Here is an 18,758-nt window from a genome sequence, read left to right on the forward strand (position 1 = left end):
TCCAAAATTTTTTCTTATCTTTATTTTCTTTCTATCAGTTTAAGACCAATATTAGCTCCCCTGAGCTGGCAAGAAAGTCCATCATAATCATAATTGAGGTCCCCTTACTTCCCTGGTTTACACCAGAATTTGAGAGAAGTGCATGCATCAGAAAATGGGGGAAAGACTTCTAATCTCTCACCTATATTAATCACTTGTGATATTCTTACTGCCCAACTTGAAATGTTAGGCTTTCTGTTCCAATGCTAAGCCTAAATAGGATAGGGCTGAAAGGGAGCTTTGCCTCAACTAGAAACCCTGGTACCTACAGGGGAGCCTCCCTAAGGCAGCATCCAGCCATCCTTCTGAGGTCTTACCTATCAGGACACAACCACAAAATAAACAAGAGTCCCTACAACCTATGGCCCACCAACTTCTATCCCCTTTCCAGTGCTCCAGAATTTCTGCTCTTTCCTGGCCCTCAAGGGTACCCCTTTATTTCTTCCCCATTACCCTATGCTTCAGAGCACCCTGTGTAATTTCAATAAGCCAAGGTAGGATTGGGAACCCACTATATTTAATATATTTTTTTAAGATTTTATTTATTTATTCATGAGAGACACAGAGAGAGGTAGAGACATATGCAGAGGGAGAAGCAGGCTCCACACAAGGATCCTGATGTGGGACTCGATCCCAGAACTCCAGGATCACAACCTGAGCCAAAGGCAGATGCTTAACCTCTGAGCCACCCAGGCATTCCTATAATTAACATATTAACAAAGTATCCTGACACTTACACTGGTCATCATTTCTTCCCACCCCAAATTTCCCCAAATTTCTTCCCCCATCCTCCATCACAATTAAAGTTGGGGTTCTGGAGGGAAGGGATTATTTATTATTCATTTCATTCCTCTCAGATACCTAACATGGGGATTTTCACTTACTATGTTCAAGAAATCAAATCCCTCAAATTTTTCTTGATGTGTAAAAAAATTATTTTTGCCACAAATAAGTATAAATCCTGTCACAGCAGTGCCTGACATGTGAAACTAAGCACATCAGGCAGCTGGGTGTAGGAGCTGCTTTGCTGTAATGTAACTAAGTGTATTAGGACAGCACATTGTCAGACTGGCACCACAGAGACACTGCAAGAACTCTGCCTCCAAGAAGAGGAACACAGCCAAAGCAGAACCAGATCTTCTCAATAGCCATCATGTAGATGACCCTGATGCTTTTATTGATATTATGGTGGCCAATGCATTGTAATCATTGTCAACTTGATTAGTGTTGTTTTCAATCATTTAATCATCTTATGCAATATGTCTCAAAACTTTTTAGAATTTGAAGTGTGCCCCTGTGGCAGACTGCTAGATGTTCACTCTTCTTATTCTAATTTTCTTCTGAACTAAAAGAGTACCTACTGTTTAGCTGCCCAGCCTAAAGATAACAGTGCCCAGCTGTCTTACAGCTGTGTATACATAGGATGGTGAATCACCTGGGGGCTAGCAACAATGGGTGCCCACGATGAAGTCTGGCCTGAAGCGGCAAGGAGAGAAAGAAAGAGGTTCTTGGAACCCACAAAGTAAGCTGTGGTTGTAGGAGATAGCTGCCTGACAAGAAGTGTGGCTTCTTTATTGGGGTGGGGTCACCCAGAAGGTGACCCTGATGCTAAGATTCCACCACAAGAATCTTATTTAGGAAGCAATCCCAGGAGGCACAGGAAGGGGATAGGTGAGACAGGACAGGGAAGGAGGCCAATGTCAAGTAAATTGATCAGGAGATCACCAATGAGTGCAGCTGGGGCTCAGTCTTGATAGGAACCCCTGAGAGATGATAAAGAACACAGTGCAGAGTTGCCTTGACCTATGGAAGAGGAAGCTGCAGTGTTATCCACCAATTCCCATACATCATTGGTTAAGAGCTGCTCCTTGGGGAACAACTATGTAGCACCACTGACCTGCCCTGTGCATGGGCTGGGCACGCTCGCATGGCCAGAAGAAGGCCTCAGGCAGAGAGTGGCAGGTGTTTACACAGGAAGGAGCCACCACCATGTATAAGGAGTGGTGAGGGCTAAACATAGGTGGGGGCCCACAAGATCTGTTACACCTTCAGTTAAAGAGGATAGCTACTGCCAGTCTGGCCTAGCAGGGAAAGAAGCTGAGGAATAAATACCTAATCTTACTCTCCCCACACTCACATCTCCTGCTGAACCTAACCAGAAGTCCACTGATGACCTTCACTCTCAAGACACAGAGCAGGGAAGAGGAGAATGAACATCAGATCTGCAGGGCCAAGAGTGTTTAGCACATCTGCCTACCACTATTTCTAAATTTCTATATTTAAAAGCACGGTTTGGCTAAAAATATTATACTATTCAACTATAAAAATACCATAAAAATATAAAAATAAAAATATTGTGATCCATTTGTATATTTGCTAAGACCAAAGAAAAGATCTTGTAAGTGGAAAGGACTTTGGAAAACTTCTGTGAGTTCAAGCAGCAGAAATGAGTTCCAGCATTACCTAAATGAATAGAAACTTCAGTCTAATAATCAGAAATGATGCCACTTTAAACAAGTCACTTAGTTCGTACTGTTTCCTTGTTAGGTCATAAATCTAACAAAGCTATTGTAAGAATCAAAAGAATGTGAAATGCTCTGTAGTTAAAAGGTTATTATAATAATGAATGTGAGGTGTCAGTATACCCATACTGTTCCAGACAGATGAGAAGCAATGCCATTTCTAAACTAATTTCAGGGAGGAAAGGCCACTACTTTGTTTCACTATGTTTTTTTATTTTTTTTTTTTTATTTTTTTTTTTTTAAATTTTTATTTATTTATGATAGTCACAGAGAGAGAGAGAGAGAGGCAGAGACACAGGCAGAGGGAGAAGCAGGCTCCATGCACCGGGAGCCCGACATGGGATTCGATCCCGGGTCTCCAGGATCGCGCCCCGGGCCAAAGGCAGGCGCTAAACCGCTGTGCCACCCAGGGATCCCCACTATGTTTTTTTAATTAGGAAGACATTTACACAAATATCTGCTACCATGGTATTTTTTAAATGAGAAAGGGCATAAATAAATAACATGTATTTATATATAATTATTTTCTTACCACTAATCCCTTATCAAAAAACGATTTCAATTAATTGCATATCAGTTTCTAACAAATAGTCATTTATTTCCCTAGTTATTTTCTTTTATTTTTGACAGTGTGCTTCACTTTTAACAACTTCCTCTTTTGGGTAGCCCCGGTGGTGGCGCAGTGATTTGGCGCCGCCTGCAGCCTGGGGTGTGATCCTGGGACCCTGGATCGAGTCCCTCCTCAGGCTCTCTGCATGGAGCCTGCCTCTTCCTCTGCCTGTGTCTCTGCCTCTCATTCTCTCTCTGTGTCCCTATAAATAAATAAACAAAATCTTAAAAAAAAAAAAAAAAACCTTCCTCTTTTATCCTTATTTGATTCAACATTTCTGATGATCCAGTAATTATGTGCAAGATCACAATTCTTTGTCCTTTCTCTTTTTAACTTCCCTTCTAATGTAGGAAATAAGCCTCATGACAGGATACTGCTAGGTTACAGTAAGGAATGCTGGGCAGAACGTCTATGTGAAATGACTACATCCAAGGAATTAATAAAATTATAGCTATTGTTCCTTAATGGGGATTTCAGAGTTTCTGCCTTGTTAGGATATCGCTAACCCAGAGAAATGTAGTGAAAAAAAGACAATATTTCCTTTAGGGCTATCACACTGTTAATGCCTTAAGATTCCAAACAGTATAGCAGTGCAGTCCCTCATTTGGCCAGCCTAAAATGATACACAAAAGGAACTTTGGGGGAGAGGAGATGATTTGTTTTTAAATGTACTACCACTCAGACAATGCATTTGTCAGTTCTTACCCATGGGAGAAGGTAGAGGAAGATGGAGACAAATGTTTCATTAAGGAAACAAAAGAAGATATTTCATAACAGTTAACATAAAGGTGTCATTCTTACTGTTGACTCTATTGTTTTAAGTCTTTGTGAGGGTGGGAGCTAGAAGATTTAAAAATATAGGGAAGGAAAAGGCTTTACCCTTTTCCTTAAAACAAATCTACTCTTTTTAATTAACTTTCTGGCTGTTATCTCTTTGCTTCACACCAGGAACTTTGTAATACCCCATTATCACACCATCTTGAGGAAACAGTACCGCCCTCCTGAACTCTGGTGAGAAGCCTAACAGCTGGGGACTGAAGAAAGTTTTTACATAGATCCTCCTCCCAGTAAGGCTAAGGGAAACAAAATTTTTAAACTCTAGCATATGACAAGCCATCTTCCATGTAGGTAATTTTGATTGTTCATATTTGTATTTCTCTGAAATAGTATTGGTACGAATGTCATTTAAAATGCTAGAATATCCAATATATGTTTAGAAAGAGAGAGAAAGAGAGCAAGGGAGGGAGGGAGAGAGAAGAGAGAAATACTGAAGTAGAACTGAGGAACTTAAATAAAATTAAATATATTCAGTGGTTGATAGCCTTAGTAAGCGACTATTTTTATATTCCTAAACTTGCTATAGATTGCTCTGGTTTATAATACCTAATAACAAATAAAACTTACATTAGGATTTTTAAAAATTGTGGGGGGGTGTTATAGAATGGATACAATTTACACATAGTGCTTATGTAAATTCTCTAATATTTATACAACTGACACTCCAAATATGGACATTTTAAATTTGTTTGGGTTTTGGACTGCTAAGAGTAATCAAATAAATAGATAATGTTACTTTGGTGTTATTTTTACAGTACTGCTGTTGACACAAAATGAACAAACCTTTTAGAATCTCTAAAAAGAAAGTTTTATTTGAGTTAGGACAGATGCCCAGGGAACACTCTTCACAGGGAAGAAAGTGCTCTAGAGAGTGAATAGTTTTTGCAGGGTCAGGTCCTTTTATACAACCTGTAAAAGCTTATAAGATTATAGATTAACATATAGGCAAGAATCACAAACTTTAACAAGGAATGCAGAGGGGAGGAGTGTTGATCAACATCTTAAGGACAAGACAGTTTTGCTTTAGGCTATTCATTTACAAAGCAGGTGACTAATGTATGCTTGGTGGGCCATAAGTCAGGCTTTTGATTTAAACAAAGTTTATGGGGATGCCTGGGTGATTCAGTGGTTGAGCGCGACTGCCTTCCAGCTCAGGGCGTGATCAGGCGTGGTGATCAAGACGCGATTGAGTCCCACATCCGGCTCCTTGCATGGAGCCTACTTCTCCCTCTGCCTGTCTCTCTCTCTCTCTCTCTCTCTCTTTCTCTCACTCTCTCTGGGTCTCTCATGAATGAATAAATAAAATCTTTAAAAAATAATAAACAAAGTGTATGTACTCTCATACTGACTTAGAAAGAAATCTAAGATGGCTTTCCTTAGATATCAAGCTTTAGAGAGATCTTGAATCATCTCTAGACTGAATTCTGACTACAATTCTCAGATATGGAGAGGAAATTTCCAGAAAGTAAATTTAAATGGAGGCTTCATTTTTTGGAGGTTGTGTAGGCTCATTGATACAAGAGTTTCTCTTGGTTAAACTAGTCCTTTTTTCTCCCTTGAACAAATAAGAAATTTCAATGTACCAAAACTATTACTCAAATCTAAAGGTCAGGAAACAGGGATCCCTGGGTGGCGCAGCGGTTTGGCGCCTGCCTTTGGCCCAGGGCGCGATCCTGGAGACCCGGGATCGAATCCCACGTCGGGCTCCCGGCATGGAGCCTGCTTCTCCCTCTGCCTGTGTCTCTGCCTCTCTCTCTCTCTCTTTCTCTCTCTGTGTGACTATCATAAATAAATAGAAATTAAAAAAAAAAAAATAAAGGTCAGGAAACATTGTGAGTACAAGTGTGATCACATCTCCAGATGTTGAAGCTCCATGTTTTACCCAAATCCCACCATTTGACTGGATTTGCTGGACTAACACCATAGGGGACAAATTGGCATCCTATCAATTTCTGAACCTGAACTGGGCCATAATTTACTGTGGAAACACTGTTGAAGGAGTTTCATGTTCTTGGAGACTTCCTGGATTATAAACTCTGACCTAGAGCTAGCAGTTAGAGTGACCAGGCAGACAAAATTTAAAAGTTCATGCTCCCAGAGAAGTCACACCACTTTCCAACCCAGGTAAGGGGCCCGTGCCCTCTTCCTACATCTTACAGGGACCCATAAACCAGAAACCCAAAATTATGAATTTAGTGAAAATCACATGGACATTTCTGTCACTCAGGAAAGCAGGCTCAGTGATAGCACCGGGAAACTCACAATGTTACATATCTGCTGCTGTGATTCACACCGTTCAGGCTCCAGAAAAAAAGCTCTGTCATATCTCTTGCCCTGTAGACATGGAAGAAAAGATGACTGTATCCAAGTGAAGAATTGAAGATTGAGGCATTACTCAAATCAGAAATGGTTATTGTTTCAGACTGTGGGGAGAATTTCAGTTGGAGAAATAATTAGGAAAAAAAATTAGATCATCATTTCTTTCCTCTCAAATACAATGACTACAGTAGAGTTTTTGAATAGTGAAATATTTGCCAGTAGAGCAAAGTGTTCATTTTCTTGAACTCCTTATATCCACTATTCAAAATTTATCACAGTTTTTACAACAGTTGCATGTGGCAACTAAGGAACAATTTGTGATATTAAACAATTAAATCTAAATTTGTATACATGTAAGTCTAGATGTAACATATATGAGACACAGAACCTATTCTCATTGACAACTAAAATTATAAATAGTTTCAGGTTTATAAAAATACACAAGACCTAATTAAGTTTTTAAAAACTGAATTAAAAACAAAAAAAAGAGTTCTAATTAGTACATAAGTATAGATAAGCCACAAAAATATGTTATGATTCAAATAGCTGGTGTCATTTTTGTGGAAGGCCATGCTTATTTTATTAACCTATACAGTGCATAAAATGTAAGTCTAGAATTTAACATCCTAAACTTTTCTAGAAATCAATAAAAAATACCAATAACATATATTAATAAGGTCAGAAACCCAATTCAATTATCTTTATTTTAAAGATAGGTTCTTAAAAAAGATCCTTTGGATCATGACCTGAGCCAAAGACAGACGTTCAACCACTGAACGACCAGGTGCCCCCAATTCAATTACCTTAAACAACAAAGGGACTTTATTGGCTCACAAAACTTTAAAGTTCAGAAGCAGGGGAGGCTTTAGGCACAGCTGGATCTAGGGCCTCCAGAAAAATGACAACAGGACAACAGTTCTCATTGCTTTCTGCTAGCCGCTTGAGTTTCTCCTTAGACTCTGCACGTGGCACAAAATTCAGGCTTACATAGTCCTTAGTTTGTGGGATCTCTGCAGAAGCTTCTTTCCAATAGTCCCCATGGAAGTTCTGTTGAAAGTTCTTTTTAGCCTGTCTTGAATAACATGCCTGCCTGTTCTTTCATCACTGTGGCTAAGGAGCTGCAGGACTCAGGAAGGCCAGGCCTGGTCATGTACTCATCATCTAAGACACAGGGAATGGGTTCCCCATAATAAATAAGAATTCTGTTACCAGATATGGGGAAAGAGATGCTGAACAAAAAACAATATATATCCATAAATAATCCAATAGAAAACTATTATAGGTAAAGGATACAATCAATCTCGATAAATCTATAGATGGCCAATAAATATGAAAATAACTTTGACCTCACCATGAACCAGAGAAATACAAGATGATTCTTTTTTTCCTTTTTGTCCATCAGAGAAAACTATCAAATGTAGGTAAGGTTTATGGAGAAATGAGCACTTACCATATAATTGGTGAAAGTAGAAAGTTAGGCAGACTTTTTGGAAAGCTAGGATGGATCTATCAGAAGGCACATCCTTTGACCCAACAATTTCCCTTATGCAACTCCATCCAAAGAAATTCACACTCATGCCCACAAATATATGAAAAAGATATTTACTTTGGCAATGTAATAGCAAGAGAAAAAATAAGGGAACAGTTAAATATTGGGTTTTTCGTTTTACTGAATCCTATTTAAAAAAAAAAAAAAACAAAGCAAGCTGTAAAAAAGAAAAACAAGCTGTGAAACAGTACATATATATGGTCCTATTTATATATAAATAGCACTTATATAAGTATGTATATTTATATGGAAATGTAAGGAAGAGGACTAGGTGGATGTACATAAAACGGTGGGTGGTGGAATGTGATGGGAAGCAATGAAGAAGAGTGTCTCTCTTTGCTCTTATACTTGTGTACCATTTAAGTTTTGTACAATGAAATGGTAGTCATTTATACTTTCATAACTTAAAAAAGAAAAAATAGGCAAATGCAACTTACAATAGAAAATGCAAGTGGTCAATAAACATATGAAAAGATGTTCCTCCTTATCAGTAATCAAAGAAAAGAAAGATAAACATTGTCTGAATGGCAAGATTATTTAAGAATTCAGGAATGGTAGGAGTGTAGGCAAAGGGGCACTCTATTGATGGGGCTGTAAGTTAGTATCTTTTCAGTGGTATTTCTCAAAATGTTAAATGTGCTCATTCCATAACCCAATAAATCTATTTCTAGTTATTTATACTATAGAAATACCCACACAGGCAGCAAAATATATCTATAAGGATGTTAATTATACCTATATCTATAATTTAAAAAATTGTAAAGAACCTAATTATCCATCAATAAGGGATTGGTTAAATAAATTACAGTATATTCGTGCAAGGAATAGTATGTAGCCATAACCAGCAATGTCTACCTACATCAAAGTGAAATGTAGGGGAGGCAAAGTGAAAATACCTAGTGTCTTTTATAAAATTCTTTCTCCTACATATGAAGGAAATTCAGAGGTAGGAGTCCTAGGCAGGCTTGAAGTTTCCATGGCTGTCAGAAATCCAAATTTCTTCCATGTTGCTATTTACCTTTGAGCATGTTGAGCATGTCTTCTTATGTTTTAAAATGACAGCTCAAGCTTCCAGCCATCTCAAAATTTAAGCAGCAGGATGTAGAAGGGAAGAAAAAGAGGAATAGCCTTCTTTTCTCAAGAGATTTCCCCCAAAGTCCCATCTGTTCTTTAATGTATATCTCATTGGTCAGGACTATATGCACAGCCCCACTTAGCTGCAAAGGAGGCTGGGAATCGTCATCTTTTAGCTACATTGTGCTCAGTAAAAAACTGGGGCTCTGTGCATCTGAGGGAGAAGGAAGAACGAATAGTAGTCATCAATTAGGAGTCTCTGCCTAGAAGAAACCTTACACAGAGACAGACTGGAGAAAAGACGGAACTACAGGCAGTCTCCAGAGGACGAAATGACATGGAAATGGAAAAAAAAAAAAAAAAGAAGTAGATGCCCCTTTTATATTAAAGAAAAACATAGTATCACAAATGCATATCTATTTAGAAACGTCTAAGTAGTATAGTGCTTGTGATTAATACAAACAGTTAAAGGTTTTTTCTTAAAATTTTCAAAGTGAAAACATTATTTCTTCCCTCTACAATGTGTTGCATTGTTTATTAATCTCTTTCTTCATAAGCGAGGAAATTAATTCCTCCAGAGCTACGAAACTTTCATTTTCTGTTAGGTATGTAGGCACTATTTATTCGATTTACTTGGATAAATACTGTGAACCACTGTTTAAACTAGAGTTATTTTAATCATGGTTATAATAAAAATTAGTAATGGTTAAAAAAAATGGATCCTGGGGAGATGAAGTGGAAGGGAGGAGGAAATGGTTATGAAAGAACAAAAGGAGGGATCTTTGAGTTAATGGAACTGCTCTGTGGTGGTGGACACATGAAACACATGTATGATAAAACTGTATAGAACTAAATTTATGTCCTATAACTTCATGTGAATCTACACTTGTCACAAAATTAAAATTTTTTTAAAGTGTCAGTTGATGAAAATGATACAAAACATATTCATAGCTAATTTTTTTAAAACTTATCAATTTTAATGAGATACTATTTAAGCAATCTTTTTCTTTATGATAAGTTATTTTTCTGCCCAGTTTTTTTTAAAGATTTATTTATTTATTTATTTATTTATTTATTTATTTGAGAGAGTGTACATGAGCAGGGGGAGGGGCAGAGGGAGAGAGAGAGAATCTCAAGCAGACTCCTCACTGAGTGGGGAACCAGAGGCAGGGCTCTATCCCTGGACCCTGAGATAATTACCTGGCAACTGCACTGTAGTATCATTTTTGTCATAGATCAAGTCATAGATCTGTTTCTGGACTCCATTCTTTCCCATTAGTCTATCTTACAGCCAAAGCCATACCATTCTATTCTAAAAATTATTTTATCTTAATAATAAGAGATAATATATAGTAGGAATAGGCCCTCCAACTTTGTTCTTCAAGATTCTCTTGTCTATTCTTGGTCTTTTGCAATTATATATAGCATTTGAAATCAGCTTGTTGATTTTTACCAGAAAATGATGAGATTTTTACTAGGATTTCAATGAATCTATACATCAATTTGGGAAGAACTGACATGTTTCCATTCTTAAGTCTTCCTTGCCATTAATTTGATGTAGCTCTCCACTTATTTAGGTTTTATTTAATTCCTCTCAGAAATCATATATAGTTTGGTATGCAGAGATCTTGCACTATCATAGATTTATTCCTAGTAGGTCTTTAATTTTTTGTTATTATAAATTTTCCCATCTATAATTCTAGATGAAGGGATCCCTGGGTGGCGCAGCAGTTTAGCGCCTGCCTTTGGCCCAGGGTGCGATCCTGGAGACCCGGGATCGAACCACGTCGGGCTCCCGGTGCATTGACCCTGCTTCTCTCTCTGCCTCTCTCTCTCTTTCTGTGACTATCATAAATAAATAAAAATTAAAACAAAATTAATCTTTAAAATTCTAGATGATATTTATAATGAAATTGAGTTTATATACTGACCTTCTGTTTATCTTTCTCATTGCTCTTAAGCTATTCCTGCACTTCTGTACTTCCATCTGGGATCATTTTTCCTTTAGCCTGAATAACACACAATTCTTTGTGTGGGTTTGTTGGTGGTGATCTTCTATCTCAATGCTTGTATTCTAAATGCATTTTTATCTTATCTTCATTTCTGAAGGATATTTTGCTAGGTATAGAATTATAGGGTAGCTCCTTCTAAGACATTACTCAACTTTTTTTTTTAAGATTTTATTTATTTATTCATGAAAATACACAAAGAGGAGAGAGAGAGAGGCAGAGACACACGCAGAGGAAGAAGTAGGCTCCATGCAGGGAGCTCCACGTGGGACTCAATCCGGGGTCTCCAGGATCAGGCCCTGGGCAGGAGGGCGATGCTTAAACCGCTGAGCCACCAGGGCTGCCCACATTACTCAATTTTTTATGGCTTTCCTCATTTCTGTTAAAAAGCCATTTTCGAGTCTTATTATTCTCTTTGGAAGGTAATAGTGTCTTTTTAACCTATATATTTAATAGATTTTCTCTTTTTCACTCTGCCTTGAGGGTTTGTGAAGGAGGAACGGTGCATGTGCAGCTTGACAAGGTAAGTCAATATCAGTCTTCAAGACGTAAAATCTCTCTCTTCCTCCCAGGTATCAAAAGCCATCACAGGGATCCCTGGGTGGTGCAGCAGTTTGGCGCCTGCCTTTGGCCCAGGGCGCGATCCCGGAGACCCGGGATTGAGTCCCACGTCGGGCTCCATGGTGCATGGAGCCTGCTTCTCCCTCTGCCTGAGTCTCTGCCTCTCTCTCTCTCTGTGACTATCATAAATAAATAAAAAATTAAAAAAAAAAAAAGCCATCACAGCTTTTCAGCAAAAGTACCTCTATGGACTGCCCCTGTCCCCTTTAAGACCAAGTTCTTTTGCTACCCACTGCATGCACAAGTGGGAGTAAGGTTGAGAGGCTGACCTGTTTCTTCCTATAGCAGTACCTCAATCAATAACTCACACATTGTCCAAAGACCCTACTCATGCCAATAGTTCTTTTCTGTGTACTTAGAACACCCCCAAGAGCCAGCTGCATTTCTGCACTAAGCCTCTGTTATGCAACTTTTGTTTGTCTACCTTCAATCCAATCCCACCTGGTTCCTATTTTTCAAGGATTCTCACAATGTCTGGTCCATTGAGAGCACCCCTTCATGTTTTTCAACATTCAGGTATGTGCATGGATGCACATGAATTTTTATATTTGTATAAATTTTTTGTAATTTTTAGATTTGGAAAAGATGGGAGGAATTGGGAGATCTAGAACTTATTCTCAGTTGGTCATCCTGATTCAATCTCAGTTAAAATTTTAAGCATATATTGAACTCTTTTAATACCAAGCAAGAACAGCTGCTAGTAACATATGATCTAATTTGGAAATCTCTGCTTATAAAGTGATGTCATATTAAATTATTGCAATTTAAGACTTGGTTCCTATGTTAAAACTGGCATCTGTATGACACATGTGAATAAACTTCATTCTCTTTCATCGAAATTACCTTTTAGATTTTAATATTATATCTCAAAAGTTAAGAGTTCTGTATTACAGATTCCTACAAACACATAACAGTAACAAAAGAAATAGTATTTTTGTTCAACTATAACAAAACTGAGGGGGAAAGTAACTGTTTTTTTCAAAATTTGTTAAGTGCTAAAATTAAAAATAAGAAAAAGTAATTCAGAAAGATGGGATGCCTGGGTGGCTCAGCGGTTGAGCATCTGCCTTCGGCTCAGGGTGTGATCCCAGGATCCGGAATCAAGTCCCACATCGGGCTCCTTGTGGGAAGCCTGCTTCTCACTCTGCCTCTCTCTCTCTCTCTCTCTCTCTCTGTCTCTCATGAATAAATAAATTCTAAAAAATATTTTCAAAAAAAGTAATTCAGAAAGATCCTGAGAAAATTAACAAGGCAGGAAACTACATATGTTGGAGAGGATGTGGAGAAAGGGGAACTCTCTTGCACTGTTAGTGAGAATGTGAACTGGTACAGCCACTCTGGAAAACTGTGTGGATGTTCCTCAAAGAGTTAAAAATAGATCTGCCCTACGACCCAGCAATTGCACTGCTGGGGATTTACCCCAAAGATACAGATGCAATGAAACGCCGGGACACCTGCACCCCGATTTTTATAGCAGCAATGTCCACAATAGCCAAACTGTGGAAGGAGCCTCGCTGTCCATCGAAAGATGAATGGATAAAGAAGATGTGGTTTATGTATACAATAGAATATTCCTCAGCCATTAGAAACGACAAATACCCACCATTTGCTTCGACATGGATGGAACTGGAGGGTATTATGCTGAGTGAAGTAAGTCAATCGGAGAAGGACAAACATTATATGGCCTCATTCATTTGGGGAATATAAATAATAGTGAAAGGGAATAGAGGGGAAGGGAGAAGAAATGGGTAGGAAATATCAGAAAGGGAGACAGAACATGGAAGACTCCTAACTCTGGGAAACAAACTAGGAGTGGTGGAAGGGGAGGAGGGCAGGGGGTGGAGGTGACTGGGTGGTGGGCACTGAGGGGGGCACTTGACGGGATGAGCACTGGGTGTTATTCTGTATGTTGGCAAATTGAACACCAATAAAAAATAAATTTATTATTAAAAAATAAAAAAAAACAAACTCAACAGCAAAGAAACAAACAATCCAATGATGAAATGGGCAAAAGACATGAACAGAAATTTCACAGAGGAAGGCATAGACATGGCCAACAAGCACATGAGGAAATGCTCCGCATCACTTGCCATCAGGGAAATACAAATCAAAACCACAATGAGATACCACCTCACACCAGTGAGAATGGGGAAAATTAACAAAGCAGGAAGCCACAAATATTGGAGAGGATGTGGAGAATTGGGAACCCTCCTGCACTGTTGGTGGGAATGTGAACTGGTGTAGCCACTCTGGAAAACTGTGTGGAGGTTCCTCAAAGAGTTAAAAATAGATCGGCCCTAGACCCAGCACTTGCACTGCTGGGGATTTACCCCAAAGATACAGATGCAGTGAAACGCCGGGACACCTGCACCCCGATGTTTATTTTTTTTTAAGATTTTATTTATTTATTAATGAGAGACACACACACACACACAGAGAGAGAGAGAGAGAGAAAGAGAGAGAGAGGCAGAGACACAGGCAGAGGGAGAAGCAGGCTCCATGCAGGGAGCCCGACGTGGGACTTGATCCCCGGTCTCCAGGATCACACCCTGGGCCAAAGGCAGGCGCTTAACCGCTGAGCCACCCAGGGATTCCCTGCACCCCAATGTTTATAAGCAGCAATGTCCACAATAGCCAAACTGTGGAAGGAGCCTCGCTGTCCATCGAAAGATGAATAGATAAAGAAGATGTGGTTTATGTATACAATAGAATATTCCTCAGCCATTAGAAACGACAAATACCCACCATTTGCTTCGACATGGATGGAACTGGAGGGTATTTTGCTGAGTGAAATAAGTCAATTGGAGAAGGACAAACATTATATGGTCTCATTCATTTGGGGAATATAAAAAATAGTGAGAGGGCATAAGGGGAAAGGAGAAAAAATGAGTGGGAAATATCAGAAAGGCAGGCAGAACATGAAAGACTCCTAACTCTGGGAAATGAACTAGGGGTGGTGGAAGGGGAGGTGGGCAGGGGGTGGGGGTGACTGGGTGACGGGCACTGAGGTGGACACTTGACGGGATGAGCACTGGGTGTTATTCTATATGTTGGCAAATTGAACACCAATAAAAAATAAATTTAAATTAAAAAAAGAAAGATGAATGGATAAAGAAGATGTGGTTTAATGTATACAATGCAATATTACTCAGCCATTAGAAACGACAAATACCCACCATTTGCTTCGACATGGATGGAACTGGAGGGTATTTTGCTGAGTGAAGTAAGTCAATCGGAGAAGGACAAACATTATATGGTCTCATTCATTTGGGGAATATAAAAAATAGTGAAAGGGAATAAAGGGGAAAGGAGAAAAAATGAGTGGGAAATATCAGAAAGGGAGACAGAACATGAGAAACTCCTAACTCTGGGAAACAAACTAGGGGTGGTGGGCGGGGAGGTGGGCGGGGAGTGGGGGTGACTGGGTGACAGGCACTGAGGGGGGCACTTGATGGGATGAGCACTGGGTGTTATTCTATATGTTGGCAAATTGAACACCAATAAAAAATAAATAAAAAAAAGAAAGATCCTGAGATGTTATTTCCCTGTACTCAACCCCAGAATTACTTCAATCAACAGACTCATTTACCAACATTACCAACATAAATTCAGGAATAATTATCATTTATTTACCATTGATTGTTACAGTGTAAATTCCAAATTTTCAAATCTAAAATAGCTGAGTGAAGTAAGCCAGTCGGAGAAGGACAAACATTATATGTTCTCATTCATTTGGGGAATATAAATAATAGTGAAAGGGAATATAAGGGAAGGGGGAAGAAATGTGTGGGAAATATCAGAAAGGGAGACAGAACGTAAAGACTGCTAACTCTGGGAAATGAACTAGGGGTGTTGGAAGGGGAGGAGGGCGGGGGGTGGGAGTGAATGGGTGACGGGCACTGGGGGTTATTCTGTATGTTAGTAAATTGAACACCAATAAAAAAAAATCTAAAATAATTTCCAGTTGTTTGCACAATAGAAATTTTATATAAATAAATGCAGTCCTGAAATAATATAAACTCTAAATATTCTTGAGTTTAACCTAAAGAGTTCAACAAAACATTCTTTTGAAAAATATTTAATGCACATCCAACATGTCCTAGGTATTGTTCAAGGCACAGGATGTATCAGTGAACAAAACAGACAAAATCTTCTGATTTATGGAGTTCATATTCTAGTAAATACATATAATTTGAGTAATCTGAACTTGGTCCTTTCCTACAAAAATTACTAATAAGGTAGATAAATGTTTTATGCCCACACACAAATATATGTATTTCTTATAGCAGTCCATCACACAACCGTATGGAAATATCTTTGTCTTCCAGCTATAAAATAAATAAGTCACAGGCATGAAAAGTATAGCATAGGGAATATAGTCAATATTATCATTATAATGTTGTTGGGTGACAGATGGTGATTATACTTAGCATAGTGAGGATGGGGTAATATACAGAATTGTTGAATCAATATGTTGTACACCTGAAACATTTATGTTAATCATACTTCAATAAAAATCAAATAGATAAATAAATAAAATGTGTTTGAGAACACTTGTAACACAGAGATACATTTAACTACTGATTTCAAAACATTACAAGTCAATACCTTGTCAGAGAATGTGAAAAAGGACAGAGGTCCTAAAATTTATCTGCCTAAGTGATTCACTGGGAAAAGGAGGTATCAGCTAGATTTCAGATAAGCATACCAGATTTTAGACAACTCCTACCAGATCTCAATTTATTTCTCTGAATTAGGCAACTGAAATCATACAGATGTCAGACCTATGCAGACCGAGGAAAATACTGGGTCTATCTGGAGCAAGATTTTGATCATCCAGAGTTTGCTGTCCAATATGGTAGCTGCTAGTCACATGTAGTTATTTAACTTTAATTACCTAAAAATTTAAAATTCAGCTCCCTAGTCACAGTAGCCACACAGCCCGTGGCTGTCATGCTGAACAGAGCAGATAAGCAACATTTCCCACACTGCAGAAAGCTCTCTTAGACAGTGCTGCTCCAGAAAATGCCGCCACTCCTGGGAAAGACGAAAACCTCCCGAAAAGGGTTACAACAGGTGGCGATTTATAATAGCAAGAGGATAAGTTTTATTCTTGATGCTTTGGCTATTTCCATTCCTGTGTCTTATTTTCCCTTCAGCTCCTAGAAAACCTATCTCTCCTTTCCTTACTCCTTGTCTCCCTAGCTTCTCACATGTTTTCTCACCCCATTTGTCATCACTTCTCTATTTTCTGTAATAACAACTATGCAGTCCACAGTTAATGATTGCAGCATATGTTTTTAAATATTACTCGATGTTAAAATTTAAGAAACCTAATCTGTTTCCAAAAGAATACAATATTTAGAGGGGACTTTCTTTCTTTTTTTTTTTTTTTTTTTTAAGATGTATATGACCTGTGTATTTTCCTCCCTGAGATCATTATCCTTCCTTAGAGTTTCTCACCTTTAGAATCCGGGGTAGAAAAGATATGCAATTCTCGTTCCAGCCTCTGGGGTTTCCCTGTGCGGAGGCAGAGCGCGGTCCCTTGGGCCAGGAAGCCGGCGTGTGCACGCTCCGCTGCACCTGTTGTTCCGCGGACCTTCTACTGTCATCTAGCGGAGAGAAGGGGCAAGGGCTCTTCCGCGAGTTAGGCCGTTACCAAGCGACGGAGGCGCGGCGCCGCCTGGCCTAAGGAGGAGGGCGCACACTAAAAGATGCTGGAAAGAGCTGTAACAACGCCGCTTCCTATTGGCTGAAGAGCTCTCGGCCGTCGCTCTGAGCCAATGAGCGGATGCATGCGGATGACGTCACACGAGATGCGCCTCCTCCCCTCCACCCTCCAGCCGAGCGCCTGGCGACCGCCGCGGCCCACTTTAAACTGGTGGGGGTCTCGACTGCCCCTTGTGCAGTTCGCCCCATGTGTACTTCGCAGCTGGAGCTGCTGCAGGTGTTCTTCCTGATGCTCCCCGGGGGCGTCTGGCCTCAGCCCGCTTCCTCTCCTTCAGCGCCTGTGCCCACCCCTTCGGACGCGGGGCCGGGGTCGCCGGGCGGGACCCTTCAGTCCTCCTCGGAGGGGTCTGAAACTCCGTGGCCTGTACCTGGGATCTCTACGTTGGGCCCTACGGCCGTGACCCTCTCTGCACCTGGGAATGGGACCGTACACCTGTTGCCAGGTGAGGGGAGGAGATGTGGGGATGGAAACCACTGGCTTAGAGATAAAATTCTGTGGACAAAGTGAATTCCGCAGAGTGAGGAGGAGGGCTGTCGGCAGAGGGGGTTCGCGCTTGGAAGTTTGGGAACCCTCATCCCATCCTCTGCTCTGCGTTGTCTTCATAGCCTTACCTGTCTGTGTCTGTGACTTGACTCCTGGTACCTGCGACATAAATTGCTGCTGCGACAAGGACTGCTATCTTCTGCACCCGAGAACGGTTTTTTCCTTCTGCCTTCCAGGCAGCGTGAGGTGAGCTGCCGTGTGCCGGATGAATACTAAAGGAGATTGGGACCCTAGGATAGGTCATATCTGGAACTAAGAAGAGTTGCCTTTCCTGCCTCCCGCCCCGCTTCCGCTTCTATAAGTGGAATTACTTTGGTTTTTCCCAGGAGTGAAGTTCCCCCTTGGATTCTCTAGAGCAGGGCTGTCCGATAGAACAGGACCTCTTTGCTGTCCTATGGCTGCCCGAGGAGGCTTCTCCTAGACATCGACGGTCCGCCGTGCCGCACCTTTTTGGACCTAACGCTCCGCTTCTAAATTATTTTTTTAAATTTTTATTTATTTATGATAGTCACACACAGAGAGAGAGAGAGGCAGGCTCCATGCACTGGGAAGCAGGCTCCATGCACTGGGAGCCCGATGTGGGATTCGATTCGGGGTCTCCAGGATCGCGCCCTGGGCCAAAGGCAGGCGCTAAACCGCTGCGCCACCCAGGGATCCCTAACGCTCCGCTTCTTTTTTTTTTTTTTTTTTTTTAATTTTTATTTATTTATGATAGTCACAGAGAGAGAGAGAGAGGCAGAGACAGGCAGAGGGAGAAGCAGGCTCCATGCACCGGGAGCCCGACGTGGGATTCGATCCCGGGTCTCCAGGATCGTGCCCCGGGCCAAAGGCAGGCGCCAAACCGCTGCGCCACCCAGGGATCCCTAATGCTCCGCTTCTAAATGTGTCTGTTCTTCATCCTGTT

At 40.2% G+C, this 18,758-nt stretch overlaps 2 protein-coding genes across 8 annotated transcripts in view; one reads left to right on the plus strand and one right to left on the minus strand.

The window, feature by feature from the left end:
- Positions 1–17,261, minus strand: part of ENTPD1 (ectonucleoside triphosphate diphosphohydrolase 1) — a 132,192-nt gene extending 114,931 nt beyond the window's left edge. For 2 of the 5 annotated variants that reach the window (XM_072805945.1, XM_072805952.1), the window contains exons 1-2: positions 17,044–17,259; positions 6,271–6,342 (exon numbers count right to left, since the gene is read on the minus strand). The gene's annotated coding sequence lies outside the window, so the exon portion shown is untranslated. Of the gene's footprint in view, positions 1–6,270; positions 6,343–17,043 lie in introns of all 5 variants that reach the window. The other 3 variants (XM_072805957.1, XM_072805955.1, XM_072805951.1) reach the window with 3 other exon arrangements.
- Positions 17,262–17,381: 120 nt separating this feature from the next.
- The window catches only part of TCTN3 (tectonic family member 3), a 29,101-nt gene continuing 27,724 nt past the window's right edge, over positions 17,382–18,758 (plus strand). For all 3 annotated transcript variants that reach the window (XM_072805940.1, XM_072805942.1, XM_072805941.1), the window contains exons 1-2: positions 17,382–17,753; positions 17,917–18,040. In XM_072805940.1, the coding sequence (XP_072662041.1) occupies positions 17,498–17,753; positions 17,917–18,040 (380 nt within the window). In that variant the 5' untranslated portion in view covers positions 17,382–17,497. The remainder of the gene's footprint in view (positions 17,754–17,916; positions 18,041–18,758) is intronic.

This window comes from Canis lupus, chromosome 29, assembly GCF_048164855.1.
Source record: "Canis lupus baileyi chromosome 29, mCanLup2.hap1, whole genome shotgun sequence".
In the NCBI taxonomy this organism is placed as follows: domain Eukaryota; kingdom Metazoa; phylum Chordata; class Mammalia; order Carnivora; family Canidae; genus Canis; species Canis lupus.